The following is a 22,216-nucleotide window of genomic DNA, read 5'->3' on the forward strand; positions in this document are numbered from 1 at the left end:
ATCTTGAACCAGTCTGGGCATTATCCTCTGATCTCTCATTAACTGGACGCTTACTGTTTTTGCACCATTCTCTGTAAACTTGAGAGACTGTTGTGCATGAAAATTCCAGCAGATATGCAGTTTCTGAGATATTCAAACCACCCAGTCAAAATCACTTGTATCACATTGCTTCCCTGTTCTGATGTTTGGTCTGAACAACAACTGAACCTCTGGACCATGCCTGCATACTTTTATGCATTGAGTTGCAGCCATATGATTGACTGATTAGATGTTTGCATTAATGAGCAGGTGTACCTAATAAGATGGCCAGTGAGTGTCTATCACCTGTATCAAATGTTAATATGGGTTTAGATAAGTAGCTAATTCATCATTATTATGAGAACATATTGTGCTTTGACTATGTGCAGTTGAAAAATGAGAACTTAATTTGTTACACACTTTCTGAACCTGATATCTGCTAATTCTTTTCAGATGGCTGTGTTACTGTAATGTCCCTCAGTTCTGTGATAGTCTTCCTCGGCATGAAACCACGCAGGTTTTTGGAAGAATATTGCTTCGCTCTGTTTTTACTGTAATGAGGCGGCAGTTATTGGAAAAATCCAGGCAAGAGAAAGATAAGCTACCTTTAGAGAAACAAACATTGATCCTAACACATTTTCCAAAGTAAGTACTTAAAGATCATTGGTGTAATTCTCTAAAACTCCAAATGTGTTGGTTTACTTTTTTTTATCTGTTTGAATTAGAATGAATATTAAACATGTTTTCAGCAAATTGTTTCACATTAATGATCCAGCTGAGAAACATGTTAATACTAGTTTGTATATAACTTGATGAAGGATAGCATATGCAATACTGATTTAGATTTATAAAGCTGAAAATCACTTCTACCAGCCATCCAGGGATTTAGAATACCTCAAAGCCTTCACAAATATTGAAGTACCTTTACAAAGTGGTCTTTGCTGTAAGGTAGAGAAGGAAGATTAAATACTGTCAAGAAGTCCTAGATTAGAACAGAGAGATCTAGGAATAATAGTGCATAGTTCCCTGAAGGTGGAATCTCATGTGGATAGGGTGGTGAAGAAAGCTTTTGGTATGCTTTCCTTTATTAATCAGAGCATTGAGTATAGGATGTATAAGGCATTGGTAAGGCCAAATTTGGAGTATTGTGTACAGTACTGGTCACTGAATTATAGGAAAGATGTCAATAGAATTGAGAGAGTACTAACGTTTACGAAAATGTTGCCTGGGTTTCATCTCCTAAGTTACAGAGAAAGGTTGGACAAGTTAGGTCTTTATTCTTTGGAGCGTAGAAGGTTGGGGGGGGACTTGATAGAGGTGTTTAAAATTATGAGGGGGATTGATAGAGTTGATGTGGATAGGCTTTTCCATGGGGGGAAGATTCAAACAAGAGGACATGAGAGTTAAAGGGCAGAAGTTTAGGGGTAACATGAGGGGGAACTTCCTTACTCAGAGAGTGGTAGCTGTGTGGAACGAGCTTCCAGCAGGAGTGGTTGAGGCAGGTTCGATGTTGTCGTTTAAAGTTAAATTGGATAACTATATGGACAGGAAAGGAATGGAGGCTTATGAGCTGAGTGCAGGTCGGTGGGACTAGGTGAGAGTAAAAGTTCGGCATGGACTAGAAGGGTCGAGATGGCCTGTTTCCGTGCTGTAATTGTTTTATGGTTATTTGTGAAGATTAAAAGAAAACTGAATCTGAAAGAAAGGTTGGGTATGGAGTGGTGGCCTATGCTACTTTATGCTCTCCAAAGAAGCAAATCAGCAGAATAACTCCATCAATTTGCCTTTATTAGGATCGAGAAAATGTACATCTTAACCAGCATATTTGATCAGTGGATTAGGCAGCTTTCTCCAGTGGCAGATGAGTAGTTAGGCATTGGGGCGACACAGTAGCAGCGTAGCACTGTAATAAGGTTATTACAGTGCCACCACCAGCCAGGTCACTTCCCATCGCTGTCTGTAAGGAGTTTGTATGTTCTCCCTGTGACTGCATGGGTTTCCTCCAGGTACTCTGCTTTCCTCCCACATTCCAAAGATGAATGGGTTAGTAGATGTAATTGGGCAGCATGGGCTTATTGGGCTGGAGGAACCTATTATTATGCAGTATCTCTCAGACAAAATAGAAAAATAAACTTCCTTCCAGCATGTCACATATCCATGACTTTGTCAGCCGTGAAGAAGAGCAGCAAGCTCATGACTCTAAAGTTCCTCCATGTAGAGGCAAAATAAAATCCAACACATCTGAAATATTCAGAAGATGCTTTAGTACTAATTAATCTCAAGAGCAGCTCAGCAAATCCCTGAGACTGTTCTGCCCAAGCACAGATTCCCTATCTTGTATACTTTTAATGTACATGGAGATCAAGCAAAACAGATATCTTTTTGTTTATTTCTCGATCATATTAATTGGTCTTGTCCATGTCTCATCCTGTCTTTGGTTTTAGTGTTAATCAGATTAATTTTACAAAACTTTATCAAGTATTTGACAGTGGTTTTCAGAGACACTTCAGATTTATATAACAGAGGTTCTTGCAAGCCTTCCTATCTTTCCCAGCACAATATGCTCCAAGGTGCATCTAAACCCAAGGACAAAGCATTGCTTCTGCCTTCACCATTAATTCTTGGCTGTATTAGTTTTGCTAATTCCCAGTTCTCTTTATGTTTAAGTAGATGAAATAATGGCTCAAAGATGGGAAAATAATCTGATTGCCAAGGTAAAACTAAAGATGGGAGAGGTGATGGACATTTATACTGAGGTGCCAGTGTTGTACATAATGGAAACCAACTCTACGTTTGCTGATGACGTTTCAAGGGGTAGGTTGTAACTTAAGGGAAAGGAGGAGAAGTAAGCACACACTCTTGGAGGATTCGGGAGTTTTTACGGTGAGGGATGCAGTCACCAATCTGGTGGTGATTGGATAGGTAAGGTTGGAAACACTTGTGAGAAATCCAACCAACCAGGATGATCGAGGAGAGAGTTGGAGGAAGATATATCTGTTCCTGGGATTTGTAACAGAGTAAGTATATGAGAGGTCATGTGATGCTATCTTGGAAACCTTGGTCCCTGCATATTTAGTTTCGTTGCTGTAGGAATGAGCTTAACATCATCTTGACTGGTATCATATTTCTTTCTTTCTTTTCCAATCTTTTTATTAGTTTCATAATAATAAACATAGCATAGTATTGATACAAAGTTATTGGGAATATATTCTTGTAATTGACATAGTTAAATATAAGCCCAGTTGACAATTAAATGTTAAAACTCCCAATCATACAGGATACAGATGAACAATATAAAACAAAGAAAATCTAAAAAACAATCATGAAAAAGGAAAAAATATATAAAAATATAACCCCCCCCAAAAAAAAACTAACCTAAACAGTGTTAATCAACTAAACTAAAAAAAGACATGGGCTGTTATGTAACATCATAAAAAAAAGGAACCATTAGTGTCGACGACTCCGTTCCTCTCATCAAATATTACAAAGAAATAGAATAAGTTTGGAAAAGGTCAAATTACATCATATGAAAATGTTGAATAAATGGCCTCCAAGTCTTTTCGAATTTAATAGAAGGATCATAAACAACACTTCTAATTTTTTCCAAATTTAAACACAACATAGTTTGTGAGAACCAATGAAATGTGGTGGGAGGATTAATCTCTTTCCAATTCAGCAAAATGGATCTTCTAGCCATTAATGTAAGAAATGCAATCATCCGGTGAGCTGAAGAGGTTAAATGACTTGATTCTATCATTGGTAACCTAAAAATGGCAGTAATTGAGTGAGGTTGTAAATCAATATTCAAAACAGTTGAGATAATATCAAAAATTATTTTTCCAGTATTTTTTCAACAAAGCACGTGACCAAAACATATGAGTTAAAGAAGCTGTCTCGGAGTGACATCTAGCCCATATAGGATTTATATAAGAATAATAACGAGATAATTTATCTTTAGACATATGAGCTCTATGCACTACTTTAAACTGTATCAATGCATGTTTAGCACATCTAGAGGATGAATTAACTAATTGAAGAATTTTTTCCCATTTTTCAATTGGTACAATAATCTTAAATTCTCTTTCCCAATCGGTCTTAATTTTATTAGCTATGTCAGGACATAATTTCATAATTGTATTACAAATAATTGCTATAACACCTTTCTGAAAAGGATTTAAGTCTAAAATTTTTTCCAAAATATCCATTGAATATAAATTTGGAAAGTTAGAAGAAACAGTATTTTAAAAATTTCTAACCTGTAAATATCTAAAAAAGTGAGATCTAGGCAGATAAAATATTTATTAGATAATTGTTCAAAGGACATAAAACAATTTTCCGAAAATAAATCACAAAATCGAACTATACCTTTAGTTTTCCAATCCAGATATGCTTGATCCATAGTAGAAGGTTGAAAAAAGAAATCAGATGTAATAGAGCTTGCTAAAATAAATTGATTCAACCCAAAAAATTTTCAAAATTGAAACCATATACAGCTCTCATCCGTGCCGGGTCTTTACCATCCCCTCCGACCTTCAACTGTCGGAGGCAGAACGCTCTGTTCTCAGTAAGGGCCTCACGTTTGTCCCCCTTCGCCCACACCTCAGCGAATTCCGTGTTCGCCACGATGCGGAACTTTTCTTCCGCCGTCTCCGTCTCCGAGCCTACTTCTTCGGCAAGGACTCTTCCACCCCCACCGATGACCCCTTCTCCCGTCTTCAACCCTCCTCTTCTTCATGGACACCCTGCTCTGATCTTCTGCCTGCTCTGGATCTCTTTATTGCCAACTGCCGACGGGACATCAACCGTCTCGACTTCACCGCACCTTGTCCCCATTCCAACCTCACTCCTTCGGAACGCTCTGCTCTCCACTCCCTCCGCACTAATCCTAACCTTATTATTAAACCCGCTGATAAGGGGGGTGCTGTTGTAGTCTGGCGTACTGACCCCTACCTTGCCGAGGCACAGCGACAACTCGCGGATACCTCCTCTTATTTACCCCTCGATCGTGACCCCACCAAGGAGCACCAGGCCATTGTCTCCCACACTATCAACGACTTTATCCGCTCAGGGGATCTCCCATCCACTGCTACCAACCTTATAGTTCCCACACCCCGCACTTCCCGTTTCTACCTCCTACCCAAAATCCACAAACCTGCCTGTCCTGGCCGACCTATTGTCTCAGCTTGCTCCTGCCCCACCGAACTCGTTTCTGCATACCTCGACACTGTTTTATCACCCCTTGTTCAATCCCTTCCGACCTATGTTCGTGACACTTCTCACGCTCTTAAACTTTTCGATGATTTTAAGTTCCCTGGCCCCCACCGCTTTATTTTCACCATGGATGTCCAGTCCTTATATACTTCCATCCCCCATCAGGAAGGTCTCAAAGCTCTACGCTTCTTTTTGGATTCCAGACCTAATCAGTTCCCCTCTACCACCACTCTGCTCCGTCTAGCGGAATTAGTCCTTACTCTTAATAATTTCTCCTTTTGCTCCTCCCATTTCCTCCAAACTAAAGGTGTAGCTATGGGCACCCATATGGGTCCTAGCTATGCCTGCCTTTTTGTTGGGTTTGTGGAACAATCTATGTTCCGTGCCTATTCTGGTATCTGTCCCCCACTTTTCCTTCGCTATATCGACGACTGCATTGGCGCTGCTTCCTGCACGCATGCAGAACTCGTTGACTTTATTAACTTTGCCTCCAACTTTCACCCTGCCCTCAAGTTTACCTGGTCTATTTCCGACACCTCCCTCCCCTTTCTAGACCTTTCTGTCTCTGTCTCTGGAGACAGCTTATCCACTGATATCTACTATAAGCCTACTGACTCTCACAGCTATCTGGACTATTCCTCTTCTCACCCTGTCTCTTGCAAAAACGCCATCCCCTTCTCGCAATTCCTCCGTCTCCGCCGCATCTGCTCTCAGGATGAGGCTTTTCATTCTAGGACGAGGGAGATGTCTTCATTTTTTAAAGAAAGGGGCTTCCCTTCCTCCACTATCAACTCTGCTCTTAAACGCATCTCCCCCATTTCACGTACATCTGCTCTCACTCCATCCTCCCACCACCCCACTAGGAATAGGGTTCCCCTGGTCCTCACCTACCACCCCACCAGCCTCCGGGTCCACCATATTATTCTCCGTAACTTCCGCCACCTCCAACGGGATCCCACCACTAAGCACATCTTTCCCTCCCCCCCCTCTCTCTGCATTCCGCAGGGATCGCTCCCTACACAACTCCCTTGTCCATTCGTCCCCCCCATCCCTCCCCACTGATCTCCCTCCTGGCACTTATCCGTGTAAGCGGAACAAGTGCTACACATGCCCTTACACTTCCTCCCTTACCACCATTCAGGGCCCCAAACAGTCCTTCCAGGTGAGGCATCACTTCACCTGTGAGTCGACTGGGGTGATATACTGCGTCCGGTGCTCCCGATGTGGCCTTTTATATATTGGTGAGACCCGACGCAGACTGGGAGACCGCTTTGCTGAACATCTACGCTCTGTCCGCCAGAGAAAGCAGGATCTCCCAGTGGCCACACATTTTAATTCCACATCCCATTCCCATTCTGACATGTCTATCCACGGCCTCCTCTACTGTAAAGATGAAGCCACACTCAGGTTGGAGGAACAACACCTTATATTCCGTCTGGGTAGCCTCCAACCTGATGGCATGAACATTGACTTCTCTAACTTCCACTAGGCCCCACCTCCCCCTCGTACCCCAGCTGTTACTCCTTTTTATGCACACATTCTTTCTCTCACTCTCCTTTTTCTCCCTCTGTCCCTCTGAATATACCTCTTGCCCATCCTCTGGGTCACCCCCCCCCCCGTCTTTCTCCCTAGGCCTCCTGTCCCATGATCCTCTCGTATCCCCTTTTGCCTATCACCTGTCCAGCTCTCGGCTCTATCCCTCCCCCTCCTGTCTTCTCCTATCATTTTGCATCTCCCCCTCCCCCTCCAGCTTTCAAATCCCTTACTCACTCTTCCTTCAGTTAGTCCTGACGAAGGGTCTCGGCCTGAAACGTCGACTGCGCCTCTTCCTATAGATGCTGCTTGGCCTGCTGCGTTCACCAGCAACTTTGATGTATGTTGCTTGAATTTCCAGCATCTGCAGAATTCCTGTTGTTAACTATTGGGTTATCCATTTGTTTATACAATTTAGAAAGAGTGAAGGGAAGCGAAGTCCCTGAAATAGAACCCAATGAAAACCCTTGTAAAGAATTACATTCAAGATTTACCGAATGTGGACTTGAAATTACATCCAAGTCCCATAACCAAAATTTTCAATATCGAATGGTAATCGCCCAATAGTAAAATCTAAAATTCGGCAGAGCAAAACCCCCCTCCTTTTTAGATTTCTGTAAATGTCTTTTACCTAACCTAGGGTTTTTATTCTGCCATATATATGAGGAAATTTTGGAATCAACGTTATCAAAAAAGGATTTTGGAATAAAAATTGGCACCATTTGAAATACATGTAAGAATTTAGACAAAATAATCATCTTGATAGCATTGATCCGACCGATCAATGACAGAGACATTGGTGACCATTTAGTAAACAAAAGTTTAATCTGATCAATTAAAGGTAAACCATATTTCAGTTTATATTTGTACTTTATGGAGTCAACCACTTCTGCAACACATTCATATAACAAAAGAAGTTCTATATGTAGGTCAAGTTTATAATGCTTTTCTGTATAGGATGGAAAGGCCAGGTTCAATGCTTCAATATTCACTACAGAAAAGGATCTTGGCAGTTGTAGGGATGACTTAGAGCAGACTGAAAAGCTTGAGCACATAGATATTAAGAAAGGGGATGTGCTGGAGCTTTTGGAAAGCATTAATTTGGATAAGTCACCGGGACTGGATGAGATGTACCCCAAGCTGCTGTGGGAGGTGATTACTGAGCCTCTGGTGATGATCTTTGCATCAATGGGGACAGGGGAATTTCCGGAGGATTGGAGGATTGCGGATGTTGTTCCCTTATTCAAGAAAGGGAGTAGAGATAGCCCGGGAAATTACAGACCAGTGAGTCTTACTTCAGTGGTTGTTAAGTTGATGGAGAAAATCCTGAGAGGCAGGATTTATGAATATTTGGAGAGGCATAATACGATTAGGAATAGTCAGCATGATTTTGTCAAAGGCAGGTTGTGCCTTACGAGCCTGATTTTTTGAGTATGTGACTAAACACATTGATGAAGGAAGAGCAGTAGATGTAATGTATATGGATTTCAGCAAGGCATTTGATAAGGTACCCCATGCAAGGCTTATTGAGAAAGTAAGGAGGCATGGGATCCAAGGGGACATTGCTTTGTTGATCCAAAACTGGCTTGCCCACAGAAGGCAATTGTGGTTATAGACAGTTCATATTCTGCATGGAGGTCGGTGACCAGTGGTGTGCCACAGGGATCTTTTTTGGGACCCCTTCTCTTCGTGATTTTTATAAATGGCCTGGATGAAGAAGTGGAGGGATGGGTTAGTAAATTTGCTGATGACACAAAGAGTGGGGGTGTTGTGGATAGTATGGAGAGTTGTCAGAGGTTACAGCAGGACATTGATAGGATACAAAACTGGGCTGAGAAGTGGCAGATGGAGTTCAACCCAGATAAGTGTGAAGTGGTTCATTTTGGTAGGTCAAATATGATGGCAGAATATAGTGTATAGAATAGAGGATCAGACGGATTTTGGGGTCCAAGTCCATAGGACACTCAAAGCTGCTGCACAGGTTGACTCTGTGGTTAAGAAGGGTTACGGTGCATTGACCTTCATCAATCATGGGATTGAGTTTAGGAGCCGAGAGGAAATGTTGCAGCTATATAGGACCCTGGTAGGATCCCACTTGAAGTACTGTGCTCAGTTCTGGTCGCCTCACTATAGGAAGGATGTGGAAACCATAGAAAGGGTGCAGAGGAGGTCTCCAAGGATGTTGCCTGGATTGGGGACCATGCCTTATGAGAATAGGTTGAGTGAGATTGGCCTTTTCTCCTTGGAAAGATGGAGGATGAGAGGTGACCTGATAGAGGTGTATAAGATGATGAGAGGCATTGATCATATCGATAGTCAGAGGCTTGTTCCCAGGGCTGAAATGGCTAGCACGAGAGGGCATAGTTTTAAGGTGCTTGGAAGTAGGTACAGAGGAGACGCCAAGGGTAAGTTTTTTACGTAGAGAGTGGTGAGTGTGTGGAATGGGCTGCTGGCGACGGTGGTGGAGGTGGATACGATAGAGTCTTTTAAGAGACTCCTGGATAGGTACATGGAGCTTAGAAAAATAGAGGGCTATGGATAACCCTAAGTAATCTAAGGTAAAGACATGTTCGACACAGCTTTGTGGGCCGAAGGGCCTGTATTGTGCTGTAGGTTTTCTATGTTCTAACATTGTTAAAGAGTTACTTCATTGTTAAGGTTTTTTGATAAACCTGGTAAACTGTCTTGTATACATTCTAGATGCAGTGCTTCAACTCATGGTCATAGAATTGTCAGTATATTTGGGGAGGCCAAAGCCAGCTCCTACAGAGTAGTCATTGTTGATGGAAAACTTAACCCAAGTTAATCTAAAGTGTGGGTTTTCTGTCATAACCAAACCAAGCACTTAATTGAGTAATTCCCAGACCCTAATGACTTTTAAGTTAAAGTTGTTAATCTCCCATGTTAATGTTGAAGCCAGCTAATCCCAATGCACTGATGTTCATGTGTCATCATTTTGTTGATGGTAATTTGCTATATGAGTAATGTCCAGAATCCTGAAGACCCCTTCTATTTTAAAACCAATAATGCAGAGTACTTTTTTTTTCATATTCATCAAAAAGCAGCCTGCATCTGTGGAGCTACGAGGGGTGATTGATAAGTTTGTGGACTAAGGTAGAAGGAGTCAATTTTAGAAAACCTAGCACATTTATTTTTCAACATAGTCCCCTCCTACATGTACACACTTAGTCCAGCGGTCGTGGAGCATATGGATCCCTTCTTTGTAGAAAAAGTCCACAGCGGGGGTGATTGGTAAGTTTGTGGCCTAAGGTAGAAGGACATGAGTTATTAGCTTCAAACTTTCTGCATTTTCACTCAAAGAGTTGAACTGCACGTGCATGTAACGAGAGTGTCTTGGACCTCCAGGTGGTCCACAGCAGGGGTGATTGATAAGTTCATGGCCTAAGGTAGAAGGAGATGAGTTATACAGCTGTCGTTACATGCACGCGCAGTTCAACTCTTTGAGTGAAAATGCAGAAAGTTTGAAGTTACTAACTTGTCTCCTTCTACCTTAGGTCACGAACTTATCAATCACCCCTGCTGTGGACCACTTCTGGAGTTCCAAGACGCCGACTTCTACAAAGAGGATCCGTATGCTCCATGATTGCTGGACTAAGTGTGTAAATGTAGGAAAAATAAATGTGCTAGGTTTTCTAAAATGGACTCCTTCTACCTTAGGCCACAAACTTATCAATCACCCCTCGTACTGGTAGTGTATTAACCCTCCCTTTCACAGGACAGCACAATAGAAAGGGTCGAATAAGAGAAAGTATAGACATTGGTTGCATATTGTTAAATGAGAATGTCTTTACTGATGAATATTAACATTAAGAACTTAGTTAGACTCCACTTGGAGTACCGTGTTCAGTTCTGGTCACCTCACTACAGGAAGGATATGGATACTATAGAGAGAGGGCAGAGGAGATTGACAAGCATGCCTTATGTTGAGTGAATTTGGCCTTTTCTTCTTTGAGCAACAGGAGACGAGAGGTGACCTGATAGAGGTGGTTTAGATGATGAGAGGCATTGATCATGTGGATAGCCAGAGTCTTTTTCCCAGAGCTGAAATGGCTAACACGAGGGGGCATAGTTATAAGGTGCTTGGAAGTAGGTACAAGGGGGATATCAGAGGTAAGTTTTTTACACAGAGAATGGTGGGTGCCTGGAATGCACTGCCAGTGGGAGTGGTAGAGGCAGATACAACAGGGTCTTTTAAGAGACGCTTAGGTAGGTACATGGAGCTTAGAAAAATAGAGGGCTATGCGGTAGGGTAATTCTGTGCAGTTTCAAGAGTAGGTTACGTGGTTGGCACAACATTGTGGGTCGAAGGGTCTGTAATGTGCTATAGATTTCTATGTTCTATTTTACAACAAAGAAAATACCTCTGCACTTTTGTTATATCCTAGATTCCTTTCCATGTTGGAGGAAGAAGTATATAGCCACAACTCTCCTATATGGGATTTAGACTTCACTGCATCATCCGGTAACATCCAAATAGGGATGCAGCCAGGTAACTAATGGTCAGCAGTTTTTGAAAACGCAATGAGAAGTCAGAACATGAGAAAATACTTCCTGAAAGAGAAAATGCAAATTATTTCTGAAATCTATTGGGCTTTTTAGCTTGTGAACATCTAGTTGCTTTGGGATCATAGATCAGTAGAAAACAGGAACAAAACCTTTAGTCCATGATGACTTTGCCAGCCATGATGCCAATTTAAATTAATTCCATCAGCCTGTCACAGCCTATGTTCTTCCATTTCCTACTTGTGAGAATCATGTGCTTGTCTAACTGCCTCCTAAAAGACACTATCACTTCTGGTTCCACCACCGTCTGAACAGCACCTTCCAGGCACCTGCCTCTCATTGTGTCAAAGTCAAATTTATTTTCATAAAAGTGCATACAAATGGTACATGCAGATGTGCAATGTAAACCTAAATTGCAGCAGCTTATTATAGATTATCATGTTTTTAAAAATTCTTGTCTTGTAAATCTCTGTTAAACTTTTCCTCTCTTGCATTAAGCCTACCTCCTCTAGTATTTGATGTTTTCACCCAGGAAAATAGACTGATTATCCACCCTGTCTATGGCTGTCGTAATTTTGTACATTTATATTAAGTCAGTCCCTGACATTCTAGAGAAAACCTCCTGAGTCTGTCCAACCTCTCCTGAGAGCTCATACACTCTAATCTAGCTCACCTCTGCACCCTTTCCAAAGCCTCCATGTCCTTTTTATGGTCTGGTGAGCAGAACTGCATACATACTCCAAATGAGGCCCAATGAAAGATTTATATATTATCCCTTAAAGGTATTCAGTCCCCCACAACTATTACACATTTTACTGTCTCATTATATTGAAGTAGGATTTTTTGTGCTAATCATCAAAACCTTGTACATCACGTCAAATCGAAGAAAAATTCCAAAACCTATCTATCAATTTTCTAAGAATTAAAAACCAAAATTGTGAGGCTGAAAAAGTATTCATCCCCTTTGAAATTACTATGCTCAGTTTGTGGAAAATTGGAAAATCACCTGTTATCAATGAATTCGAAAGAATAAATAGCCCCTTACATCCAACAGTATGGTAGATTTTCAACAGACCAAACCAAAATGAAGACAAAAGAGCATTCAAGGCAAGGGAGGGAAATGATAATAAAGAAGCACAAATGTGGAGAAGGGTACAAGACCATCTCAAAGGCACTGAATGTACGTTGGAACTCAGTGCAGTCCGTCATGAAAAAGTGGAAAAATATGAAACCACAGCCACAATGCCTAAGTCAGGCTGCCCCTCTAAACTTGTCACCAGAGAAGAATGGCACGTGTATGAGAGGCCACTGTGACACCAACAGTCACTCTGAGTGAGCTGCAGATGTCAGTGGCTGCAACTGGAGGTGATGTTCTTGGCTCCACAATCTTTAAAGCCTTGCACAAAAAGGGTATTTATGGGAGAGTGGCAAGGAAGAAGCCCTGACTTTAAAAAAAAAGGCATATCCTTGCCCATAAAGACTTTGCAAAGCACCACATAGAAGATACTGTAAAGATGTGGAAGAAGGCCTTTTGGCCTCAATATTAAATGGTACATCTGGCATAAATCTAATACTGCACATTAGCCAGCCAACAATGTCCCTATTGTAAAGTATGGCGATGTCCTTGACTGACCCAGTCGAAGTCCTGACAACCTGATCAAACATCTCTGGCAAGGCCTCAAGATTGCTGTCCACCACTGCTCCCTAAATAAGCTGGCACACCTTGAGCAATTTTGCAAGGAGGAATGGGTAAATCTTACCCCATCACATTCTGCAAATCCTGACTGGTTCAACTAAGTACTGAACAAAGGGGGCGAAATACTCTTGAATTGCTGACATAGCAGTTTTTGTATGTTTAGTTATTCATGCTTTTCAATTTTCTCTATTATTTGAACAGAAAGAGAATGTGGTTCACAGATAAATATTCTCAGTTAAATTGATCAAAATCCCCGGTTGTAATACTCACTTATGTGAACAAAAGGTTGGAAACTGAATACTTTTTCAAGGCACTGTAGCTGCAACATGACTTGCCAGCTATTTTACTGAATCTCCCAAAAATGAAGGCAAGAATGCTTGATGCCCAGTTTGCTATCCAGCTAATTTCTGTATGACAAATATGGGTAAGTTATACGGGTTTGTGAGCATGTTGTCATACCATTATTTAATTATTTTGGATTTTTCATGTATTTGAATTTTAGCTCCCACCAAGCAATTTGGGTATGAATCAAGCCCAATTTCTGGCAGTACTGATCAAACCAACTCTGGAAGTTTGAGTCCTATCTGGAGGAAGAAAGTGACTTCTGGCTCTGAACAAATATTGGGTAAGACAATTGGTAAAACTTAACAGTAGAGATGCTCTTGCTGAAGTCTGGCAAAAACTCAATATTACAAAACCTATTGTGTATTTCTGAAAGGAGGCTTCAATATTTTGTACATATCACCATATAGCATCTTTTGAACAATTTGTGTTCAGATTGGTGAGAGTTTACCAGTAAAGATTATTAAACCAATAATTCATTGGTTCCTAGATAACTCATGAAATCCATCTTCTTGAATAAAAAACAGGTAGTATATTCCCAGGTAATATTTGAGTAAGTTTTTGACACCAGTACCACTAATCCAAAATGATGGACTATTTTCATGCCTCGTATATCGGGAGCGTAATAAAAGTTGACTGTGTTGCAAGTATAGCTATAGTTTGACATTATTGTTATTTGATTGGAAAAATCTTTAAAAGTTTATCATTAAGTTCAAAAAATTGATTTCTGACCAAATTTATTACTTCATCAGGAGAGAAAAGAAAACCTACAGAATCTTTGAATATGGATGATGCTAAGAGGCAAAGAGTTTTGGGAGATATCCCTATGGAACTGGTGAATGAAGTAATGTCAACCATCACAGATCCTGCTACTATGTTGGGTCCAGAGGTAAGTGCATCGCATCCTATGTGTATTGAATTCTTGTTGGAAGCTAATGTGGCCTGTAGTTCACCTTTGTTATTCTGTATTTTTTTGTCAGTCTCTGCTTATTAAAAAAAGTTTAACCCATTTTCTGTTAAACTTCTGTTAGTCTTCATAAATGGCTAATTTGATAGAATTTTTTAAAAAGAGGGAATTATATTCACGTTATAAAATGGCCAGAGAAATGGCAGAAGGAACTCAATCCTGAAAAAAATCGAATGTTGATATTGAGAAGTCCTATATGACTAGTATGTAAACAAGGAATGGTAGGACCACAGGGTGTACTGTGGAACAGAAAGTCATGAGATTGCATGTCCAATGATTCCTGAAGGCACCAGTGCAGCTAAGTAAGCGAAGAAGATATTTGCTTTCTAGCTCGGGAATGGTATAAAAGGGTCCTAGATGTTAAGAAACATTTCCCTTGGTAGAGGTAGAATGTTACTGTAATGTGTAGGACACATATAAGATACTTGAGGGAGAATTCTTTCACCTCAAAGAAAAGTTGGATGAAATTTCGAATGTACTGCCAGAGGGGGATGCTGGAGGTAGCTACAATTACAGAATTTGAATACTTGAAACACCACAGCATAGAAATTAAATGCCAGGATATGGGATCAGTATAGATAGGTACTTGATGCTGTGATAGATGTATGGGGCTAAAGCTGTTAGGTCCTTGCAATGTATTGGCTCTCTTATATAACCCTTCAAAATTGTTGCTACCTCAGATTTGATTAATAAGTAAAGTTTCTTTACAAAAGTCTTCGACAATATTATCCAAAAAACTTTGTCAGTATGAAGACAACATCCAGTTCCATCTTGCTGCCATCTCCTTGATGACTGCTCTACTTCAAAATTGTTGGACTGTTTATCTGATATCCAATGCTGGAAAGGTATAAGTTTCCTCCAGATAAATTGTCTTTGGTCCCCACTCTTATTCTCTATCCCTGGAAGCTGACTACTACTTTTCACTGAGCCTGACTATCTAGAGTCTCAATGTCTTGATTTACCATTGTTTCATTGTAGCTTAAGCATTGTAAATTGAAAACATTAAGGTAAGTATCATTGCAACTCTTTTCCCACGTAATTTAAAACAGCAAATTGTAGTTTATTAGGTTTTGAGTTTCAAGTGGTCTATATACACCATCTGAAATATAACTCCTAATTTAGTTATGATTTCCACTTTGTTCAGTGTATGTTATAGTCAAATGATGCTTTATTTTACTGCAGAAAAAATGGAGTTTTATTAAACTTTAATTTGTTCAAAGCCAACAAGATGTAATGGGAAACCGACGTCTGTTCTGTATTTCAAGACTAGCTTACTATCTGCACACGCGGCCAGAGATGAGGCGGCAAGGCTTGAAGAAAGAAGGGGTGTAATCGAATTCCATGTTGTAGGAAACTCACTGACCCAAAAGCCAAACAAAAAAATGATGATGTGGCTCGTTGGCCTACAGAATGTTTTTTCCCATCAGTTACCAAGGATGCCCAAGGAATACATCACCCGCCTTGTCTTTGACCCGTGAGTGCAGTTTTTGTCTTGCCCAGCTTGTAGCGTCATTAATGTGAATACATGGGCTGTTAATATTTAAGTGCATGGAGGCGACTCTGCTAGTTTAGAGCATGGCAGCAGGGTCTATGATACCCAAAGCCTTGCATGTGTTAAAACTGGCAATTCCCAGCTGTGCACTTCACAATCACATCATATCTTCAGCTTTTCCTTTGCCTCTACTCATGATAGTATAATGAAGAGATTGGTGAGGAAAACATTGCAGGAGGCGTAGTGTGTAGGACATTGGATGGAATAAGACTGAAAGGTGAATGAAAGGTTGTGGCAGGGGGTAGATGTTCAGAGGATGGGAAAGTGATTGGTAATGATCAAAGAAGAGTTTCAGGGTTAAGAGATGAGCAGAGAAGACCAGATAGTTTGGAAAGAAGATTTGTGAGTGAGGGTGCAGAAGGTCTAAGATTAAAAAGCCCTGGGATGGGGATAGGAGTGGGTTAGGTGAGATGATTAGAGGAACAGGAAAGGAGATTGGAGGGGGCCAACAAAAAGTGGGAGAGTTGGTCTGGAGATCAGGGGGTGGACTGGGTCATGCTGGAGAAAGGTAAGTGTTGCAGGGCAGCAACAGGGAGTGGAGACTTTGCTCCGGAGTTCTTTACTCTTTAGCAGAGAACTTCTCTTAAGGAAGGTAGATGGATGTATCCTTAGGACATTTTTACTACAGGGTCATTGGCCACCATCCAGGCAAGGATGCACATTGGTATGTAACAAATGGTGCTGCTGCTACACAACTCCATGTTCGTAGTGACCTTGGTGTGGAGTTTGCATGGGCTGCATGACCACATGGGTTTTCCCTGGGTGGTTTGGATTTCTCACAACGCCTAAGGACATGCTAATTGGCCGTAGTGAAGGTGAGTGGTAATAGAAACAGTGAGTGGCTAAAGGATGTGAGGGAAGATAGGTCAGAGAGAGACAGGTGGGAGAATGAGACTGATGGGAATTTGATGGACTGAATGATCTCCCTCTGTGTTGTAAGGAAATGTGAATGCTTTTGGAGCAGGACTGAACACTGCACATCCTGTAGTCTTCATTTCTATGTGGTTCATATGCACAGGTAAGATCCTGGTATTCATACAAGTGCTGTGTGCACACAAGGTATACAATTATGTTTAACAATTCTGTTGCATGATGCTTAAAATCTTGTGCAATGCAACATACTAAAAAATAAATTTTGCAAGGAGGAATTGAGACTTATCCAAAAAAAACTACTGGTTGTAATATTTGCAAGACATGGTTCAACTAAGTACTGAGCAAGGGAGATGGAGATGGGTACGTTTGAACTGGCATGTATTTCAGTTTTTGAATTCTTAGTTTTCCATGCTTTACAATTTTCCCTGTTTTTTGGGCTCTAATGTGATAAAAGACCATTTGGTTCACAAATAAGAATTCTCAGTTAAGTTGATCAAAATCTCTGGTTATAATACTCATTTATGTGAACAAAGGGTTGGGGATGATTACTTTTACAAGGCACTGTGTATACGTTGATTGTATAGCCATAAAGTGGTGCTAGGCACAGGAGTGCCTGGTCCTATGTAAGGTGGCTGACAGGAAATGATAAAGTAGTGGCAGTGAGGGGGTATGTTGGGATGTGTTAGTGGGTGGAGGCATTGATCACCCTTACTGTTTGGGGGGAGAAGCATTTTGGAGCCTGGTGGTTCTGGCCTGTGAACACGTAGCCTGATGAGAGTGGGTCAAACAGCCCTTGAGTGGAGTGGGCGGGTTCCTTCATTTTTTGATATATATATCTCCTTGATGGCCAGTAATCTGGTGCTGGCATGCATTAGGCAATTTTGACTACCGGTTGTAGACCCTTTCTGTTCGTACCACGCAGTTTCCGTACCATTCAGTGATGTGGCATGTGAGGATGTTCTCTACTGCGCATCTGTAGAAAGTCATGAGCTCTCTTCAGGCTCCTCAGAAAGTAGAGGCGTATTGACCTTTCTTGATTGTATAGGATGTGTTAGTATATATTCATGTCATCAGATGAAACTAATCACGTGAAATGTGTTCACCATCATCTGCTTTAAAGGTCAATTCTGTTTAGCTCTTATGAAGGTAATTTCCAGCTTGGTTTGTGGAAACAGACAGTATCTCAGGATGACAGAACACAAACTGCCAGTGTAAGACTGGTTGCAAGTTGCAGCTCAGAAGTTAATAGTTTTGCATCCCAAGATCAATTTATTGTTGTAAAATTAATTTACTTGTGACTGCACCTTTTAAGGTGTATCCCTGAAGTTGACGTTTTTTGATCAACATTAAGAAATAAATATCAGAGCATCTTTTACAACTTGATCACTGACTGAAAGGACTATTGCTGCAAAAAGATTGGTTGATCATAGTTGAATTTTGAAGCCACTGTTATTTGATTATATTGTTGTAGCAAACACAAGACCCTTGCTTTGATCAAAGATGGTCGTGTCATTGGTGGTATCTGTTTCCGGATGTTTGCAACACAAGATTTTACAGAGATTGTGTTTTGTGCTGTGACTTCTAATGAACAAGTCAAGGTAGGTGTGAAATTTAAAAATTACTATTTCATTTATCAGCGTGAGATAGAATAAATGTTCTCTAATGCTAATGATAGTTTTTTTTGCTGGTCATGGAGCTGGGATCATTTAATTCATGTTCTGTTTGATCATTGCCCGTTGCAGCAGAAACAAATGCCAGTTAACTCATTGAGCTCATGCCAACTTCCTCCAGACAATCCAGTTTTAAATAGAAAGAGAATGGCCACTAATTTCCATGTATTGAAACTAATTGCCACTGTGTTGGCTACTAATATAGAGAAATCTCTTCATAATACAATGAATAGTCATGGTCCTAACACATATTCTTGCACAGACCCCAGTAGTCAAGTGCTGACAATTAGAATACCTGTTGTATTTACCTCCTCTGCTTCCAATCAGATTAATAATTTGTCTTCACCCTATGGGTGAAATTTCCAAAAGGGATCACTGGATTAATATTTGTAAGCAAGAACTTCGGCTAATCTGCCCCCATCCCTGCCCTCACCCACTCCTGTGCAAGACAAGGTGGTGAGACTTGCTTAGCATTTCATGCCCTCCAAGGTGTGATCAGATAACTTTGAATGGTTAGGTCAAAAGCTGACTGAGAAACTGAGCAACCAGCGGTGCTACAGAAAAGTGCAGGCTAGTGTAAGTATGTGATATTAAATTAATAAGCCACATTCTTTACCTTGTTATGGCATCTTTAAAAATTAGTTGTAGAAATATTAGATTGTGTATTTGAGTTATGTTTCAGTACACAGTGCAATGGCACTGTAAATTACTATTTTGCAAAAGAAGGACATAATTTTGCTCTTTACCACATGATCAAATGTTTATTCTGTAGGGTTATGGAACTCATCTAATGAATCACCTCAAGGAATATCACATAAAACATAACATTCTAAACTTCCTCACTTATGCAGATGAATATGCAATCGGCTATTTTAAAAAACAGGTAGGTACTTTCATGATTTTTATATTCTTAGGGGATCTCAGTATTGTATATCTTGCAATATGCATTTTATGCATATATGAATATTCGTGAAAAATCCATGTTTCAAAAGGAGTTTTTAATTGATTTCTGTGCAATGTTACTCCAGTTTGCCGTTTTTTTAAATATTTATTTTTGCAGTATCATTAATTAAAATTACAATTACTTATCAATGTCTCATATAAACTATTAAGTGACAGTTTCACAGCAAACTTAATAAAACTGTGCCACTGTGGTGAACTTAACATCTGTCTCTTGCTCGGATTCTTTCTAGGGTCTTAAACAGAAAAGCAAGTGGGATCCTCATAATTGCATGTGGAATTATTACTATTGGGCCAGGAAAGCAGACATGCACATCCTTTGAAATATTATTGGCAGCGAATCCTTCCTGTAGCCCCCTCAACTCCCCGTCCCCAGCACACTATCTTCTCTCATTCTTCATTCATCTGTTGCACTTGCCAAATGACTGCTTGAGATTTGTGCCACAGAATATTGCGGTAGCCTGGGGAAACCGAATTGCAATGAAGTTCCCCTGAGGAATATCTAGCCAGTCAATAGCTTGGTAATATGGCCCTACTGTCAAACTGGCTTAGGCCTTCCACTGACAACAAGATTCGGTGTTCTGCCTTTGGCCCATTCATTCCATGCCAGTTCGATGTCTTACATATTTACCTTTCAGAGATATCGTATTTCACTTCAGGGTAGCTTTAAATACAAACAGAAACTACAATTATTAAGTGCAATTTAGATAATCTAGGACAATGTCACAATGTGCTTTACAGAAGCATTTTGAGCCAAGGACTGAAACTGAACTAGAAAACTGACACTGAAAATCTTCCATCAGATGACCAATAGGTTAGCTAGAGAGATGCCTCTTAGGAAGTGACTCAGAAGAAGAAGTGACCTCTAGGAAGTGAAAGAACGTGGGCCTTGGCAGTTTTTTTTAAAGGTGGAACAAATAAAAGTAGGGCAGATTGTAAAACCAGTATTGTAGTATCAAAATATTTTGGTGGTTTATGGGTAGGAGACATTAGAGAGGGAAAGGATGAGAGTACAGAGGGAAATGAAAACAAGAAAGAGAACTCTACAAAAGAGATGTTGCTGAATTATGATTGGTGAAGAGCATAGTGTAAATGGGGACACCAGAATTTTAGTTGACCTCAAGATTATAGAGAGTAGAACAAGTAATACTTCACACTCTATAAATTTGAGGTTATATAAAACTCTGGTGTCCTACCTTACACCGTCTAGTTCTTCAGTAAAGTAACATGGAAATGTAATCTGAAATTCACCTTGGAACCAAGTATGACATGGAGGTTGCAAACTTTTTATTTCAAGATAAACAGGTGCCAGCGAGAGGAATAGAACTGGTGTTCAGGGTGGGATAGAGCTTGTAATCGGCACTAAAGGCAACAGCGTTGGTCTTCCAAAACTGAGCAAAATTTCTGCTTGTCAAGTCAAGCAAATAGTCAGGCATCTTATAAGTCAGGCTGTGGGGGAGCTGAAAGCTAGAAAGGAGGAGTAGAATTAGGTCATCTAGGCCTTTAAGCTTGCTCTGCCATTCAGTATAATTATGATTGGTCTTATTACCATTTTGTCACCCTCTTCCCGTACCCTCTGATGTCTTCTGTATATCAAAAGCTTTCTTCCTCTTTTTTAAATATTTTCAGAGATTTGGCCTCCTCTGCCTCCTGTGATAGAGAATTCCCTAGATTTACCACCCTACTGCTGTGTAAGGAAATTTCTCTTCTCTGTCTTAACTGCCTCACCTAGTATCTTGAGGCTGTGACTTTCTGTTCCAGAACCTCAGACTGAAAGGACATCCTCCCTACATCCAACCAGTCTCACCTTGTCAGAATTCTGTTTCAATATTATCTCCCTCACTCTTCTGAACCCTAGTGAACATAGAACTAGCCGACCCCTTCTCTCCTTATACAACAGTCCTGCATTCCAAGAAAGAGTCTGCTGAACTTTCGCTGCCATCCCTCTATTGCAAGTATATCCTTTCTTAGGTAAGGAGACCAAATAGACGCTCATCACTCCTAGTGTGGTCTCACCAATATTCTGTAGAATTATAATTAGATATCCTTGCCGCTGTACTCAAAACCTTTTGCAGTGAAGGCCTTCGTAATTGCTTGCTGCATCTGCATGTTTGCTTTCGGTGACTGATGTACAAGAATGATCAGGTTCCTTTGTACATTAACATTTCCCAATTCAATCTGTCGCCATTTAATTAATGCTCTGCCTTTCCTACTGAATTAGAGAAACCTCACATTTATCCACATTATATTCCACCTGCCATATATTTGCCTACTCATTCACCATGTCTAAATCACTTCGAAGTTTTTTTGCATCCTCCTCACAGCTCAAAGTTCAAAGTAAAATTTATTGTCAGAGTACATAAATGTCACCACATACAACCCTGAGAGTCTTTTTCCTGTGGGAATACTTAGCAAACCTATAGAACAGTAACTTTTAACAAGATCAATGAACAACAAACTGTGCACGTGAAAATATAAATAAATAGCAATAAATAATTATTATGAAATGAAAGAGCATGAAATAACAAGAAAAAGAATCCTTAAAGTGAGACCATTGGTTGTGGGAACACCAGAAATAGAATGAGCATAGTAAAAAAACAAGAGAAAGTCTGCAGAGGCTAGAAATCCAAGCAACACGCACAAGATGCTGGAGGAACTCAGCAGGCCAGGCAGCATCAATGGAAAAGAGTAAAGAGCCAACGTTTTGGGCCTAGACCGTTCATCAGAACGGTTCCGATAAAGGGTCTCAGCCTGAAATGTCGACTCTACTCTTTTCCATAGGTGCTGCCTGGCCTGTTGAGTTCTGGCATTTTGTGTGTGTTGCGTAAGTGTAGTTGTCCCCGTTTGTTCAAGAGCCTGATGGTTGAGGG

General features: G+C 40.5%; 1 protein-coding gene across 3 annotated transcripts in view; it reads left to right on the plus strand.

The window, feature by feature from the left end:
- Nucleotides 1–22,216, plus strand: part of kat2b (K(lysine) acetyltransferase 2B) — a 120,353-nt gene that overhangs the window by 74,866 nt on the left and 23,271 nt on the right. For 2 of the 3 annotated variants that reach the window (XM_063044074.1, XM_063044072.1), the window contains exons 6-12: nucleotides 472–663; nucleotides 11,169–11,272; nucleotides 13,485–13,607; nucleotides 14,077–14,213; nucleotides 15,512–15,765; nucleotides 18,188–18,314; nucleotides 19,159–19,269. In XM_063044074.1, the coding sequence (XP_062900144.1) occupies nucleotides 472–663; nucleotides 11,169–11,272; nucleotides 13,485–13,607; nucleotides 14,077–14,213; nucleotides 15,512–15,765; nucleotides 18,188–18,314; nucleotides 19,159–19,269 (1,048 nt within the window). The remainder of the gene's footprint in view (nucleotides 1–471; nucleotides 664–11,168; nucleotides 11,273–13,484; nucleotides 13,608–14,076; nucleotides 14,214–15,511; nucleotides 15,766–18,187; nucleotides 18,315–19,158; nucleotides 19,270–22,216) is intronic. The other variant, XM_063044073.1, reaches the window with a different exon arrangement.

The sequence above is a fragment of the Mobula hypostoma genome, chromosome 3 (assembly GCF_963921235.1).
Source record: "Mobula hypostoma chromosome 3, sMobHyp1.1, whole genome shotgun sequence".
Lineage (NCBI taxonomy): Eukaryota > Metazoa > Chordata > Chondrichthyes > Myliobatiformes > Myliobatidae > Mobula > Mobula hypostoma.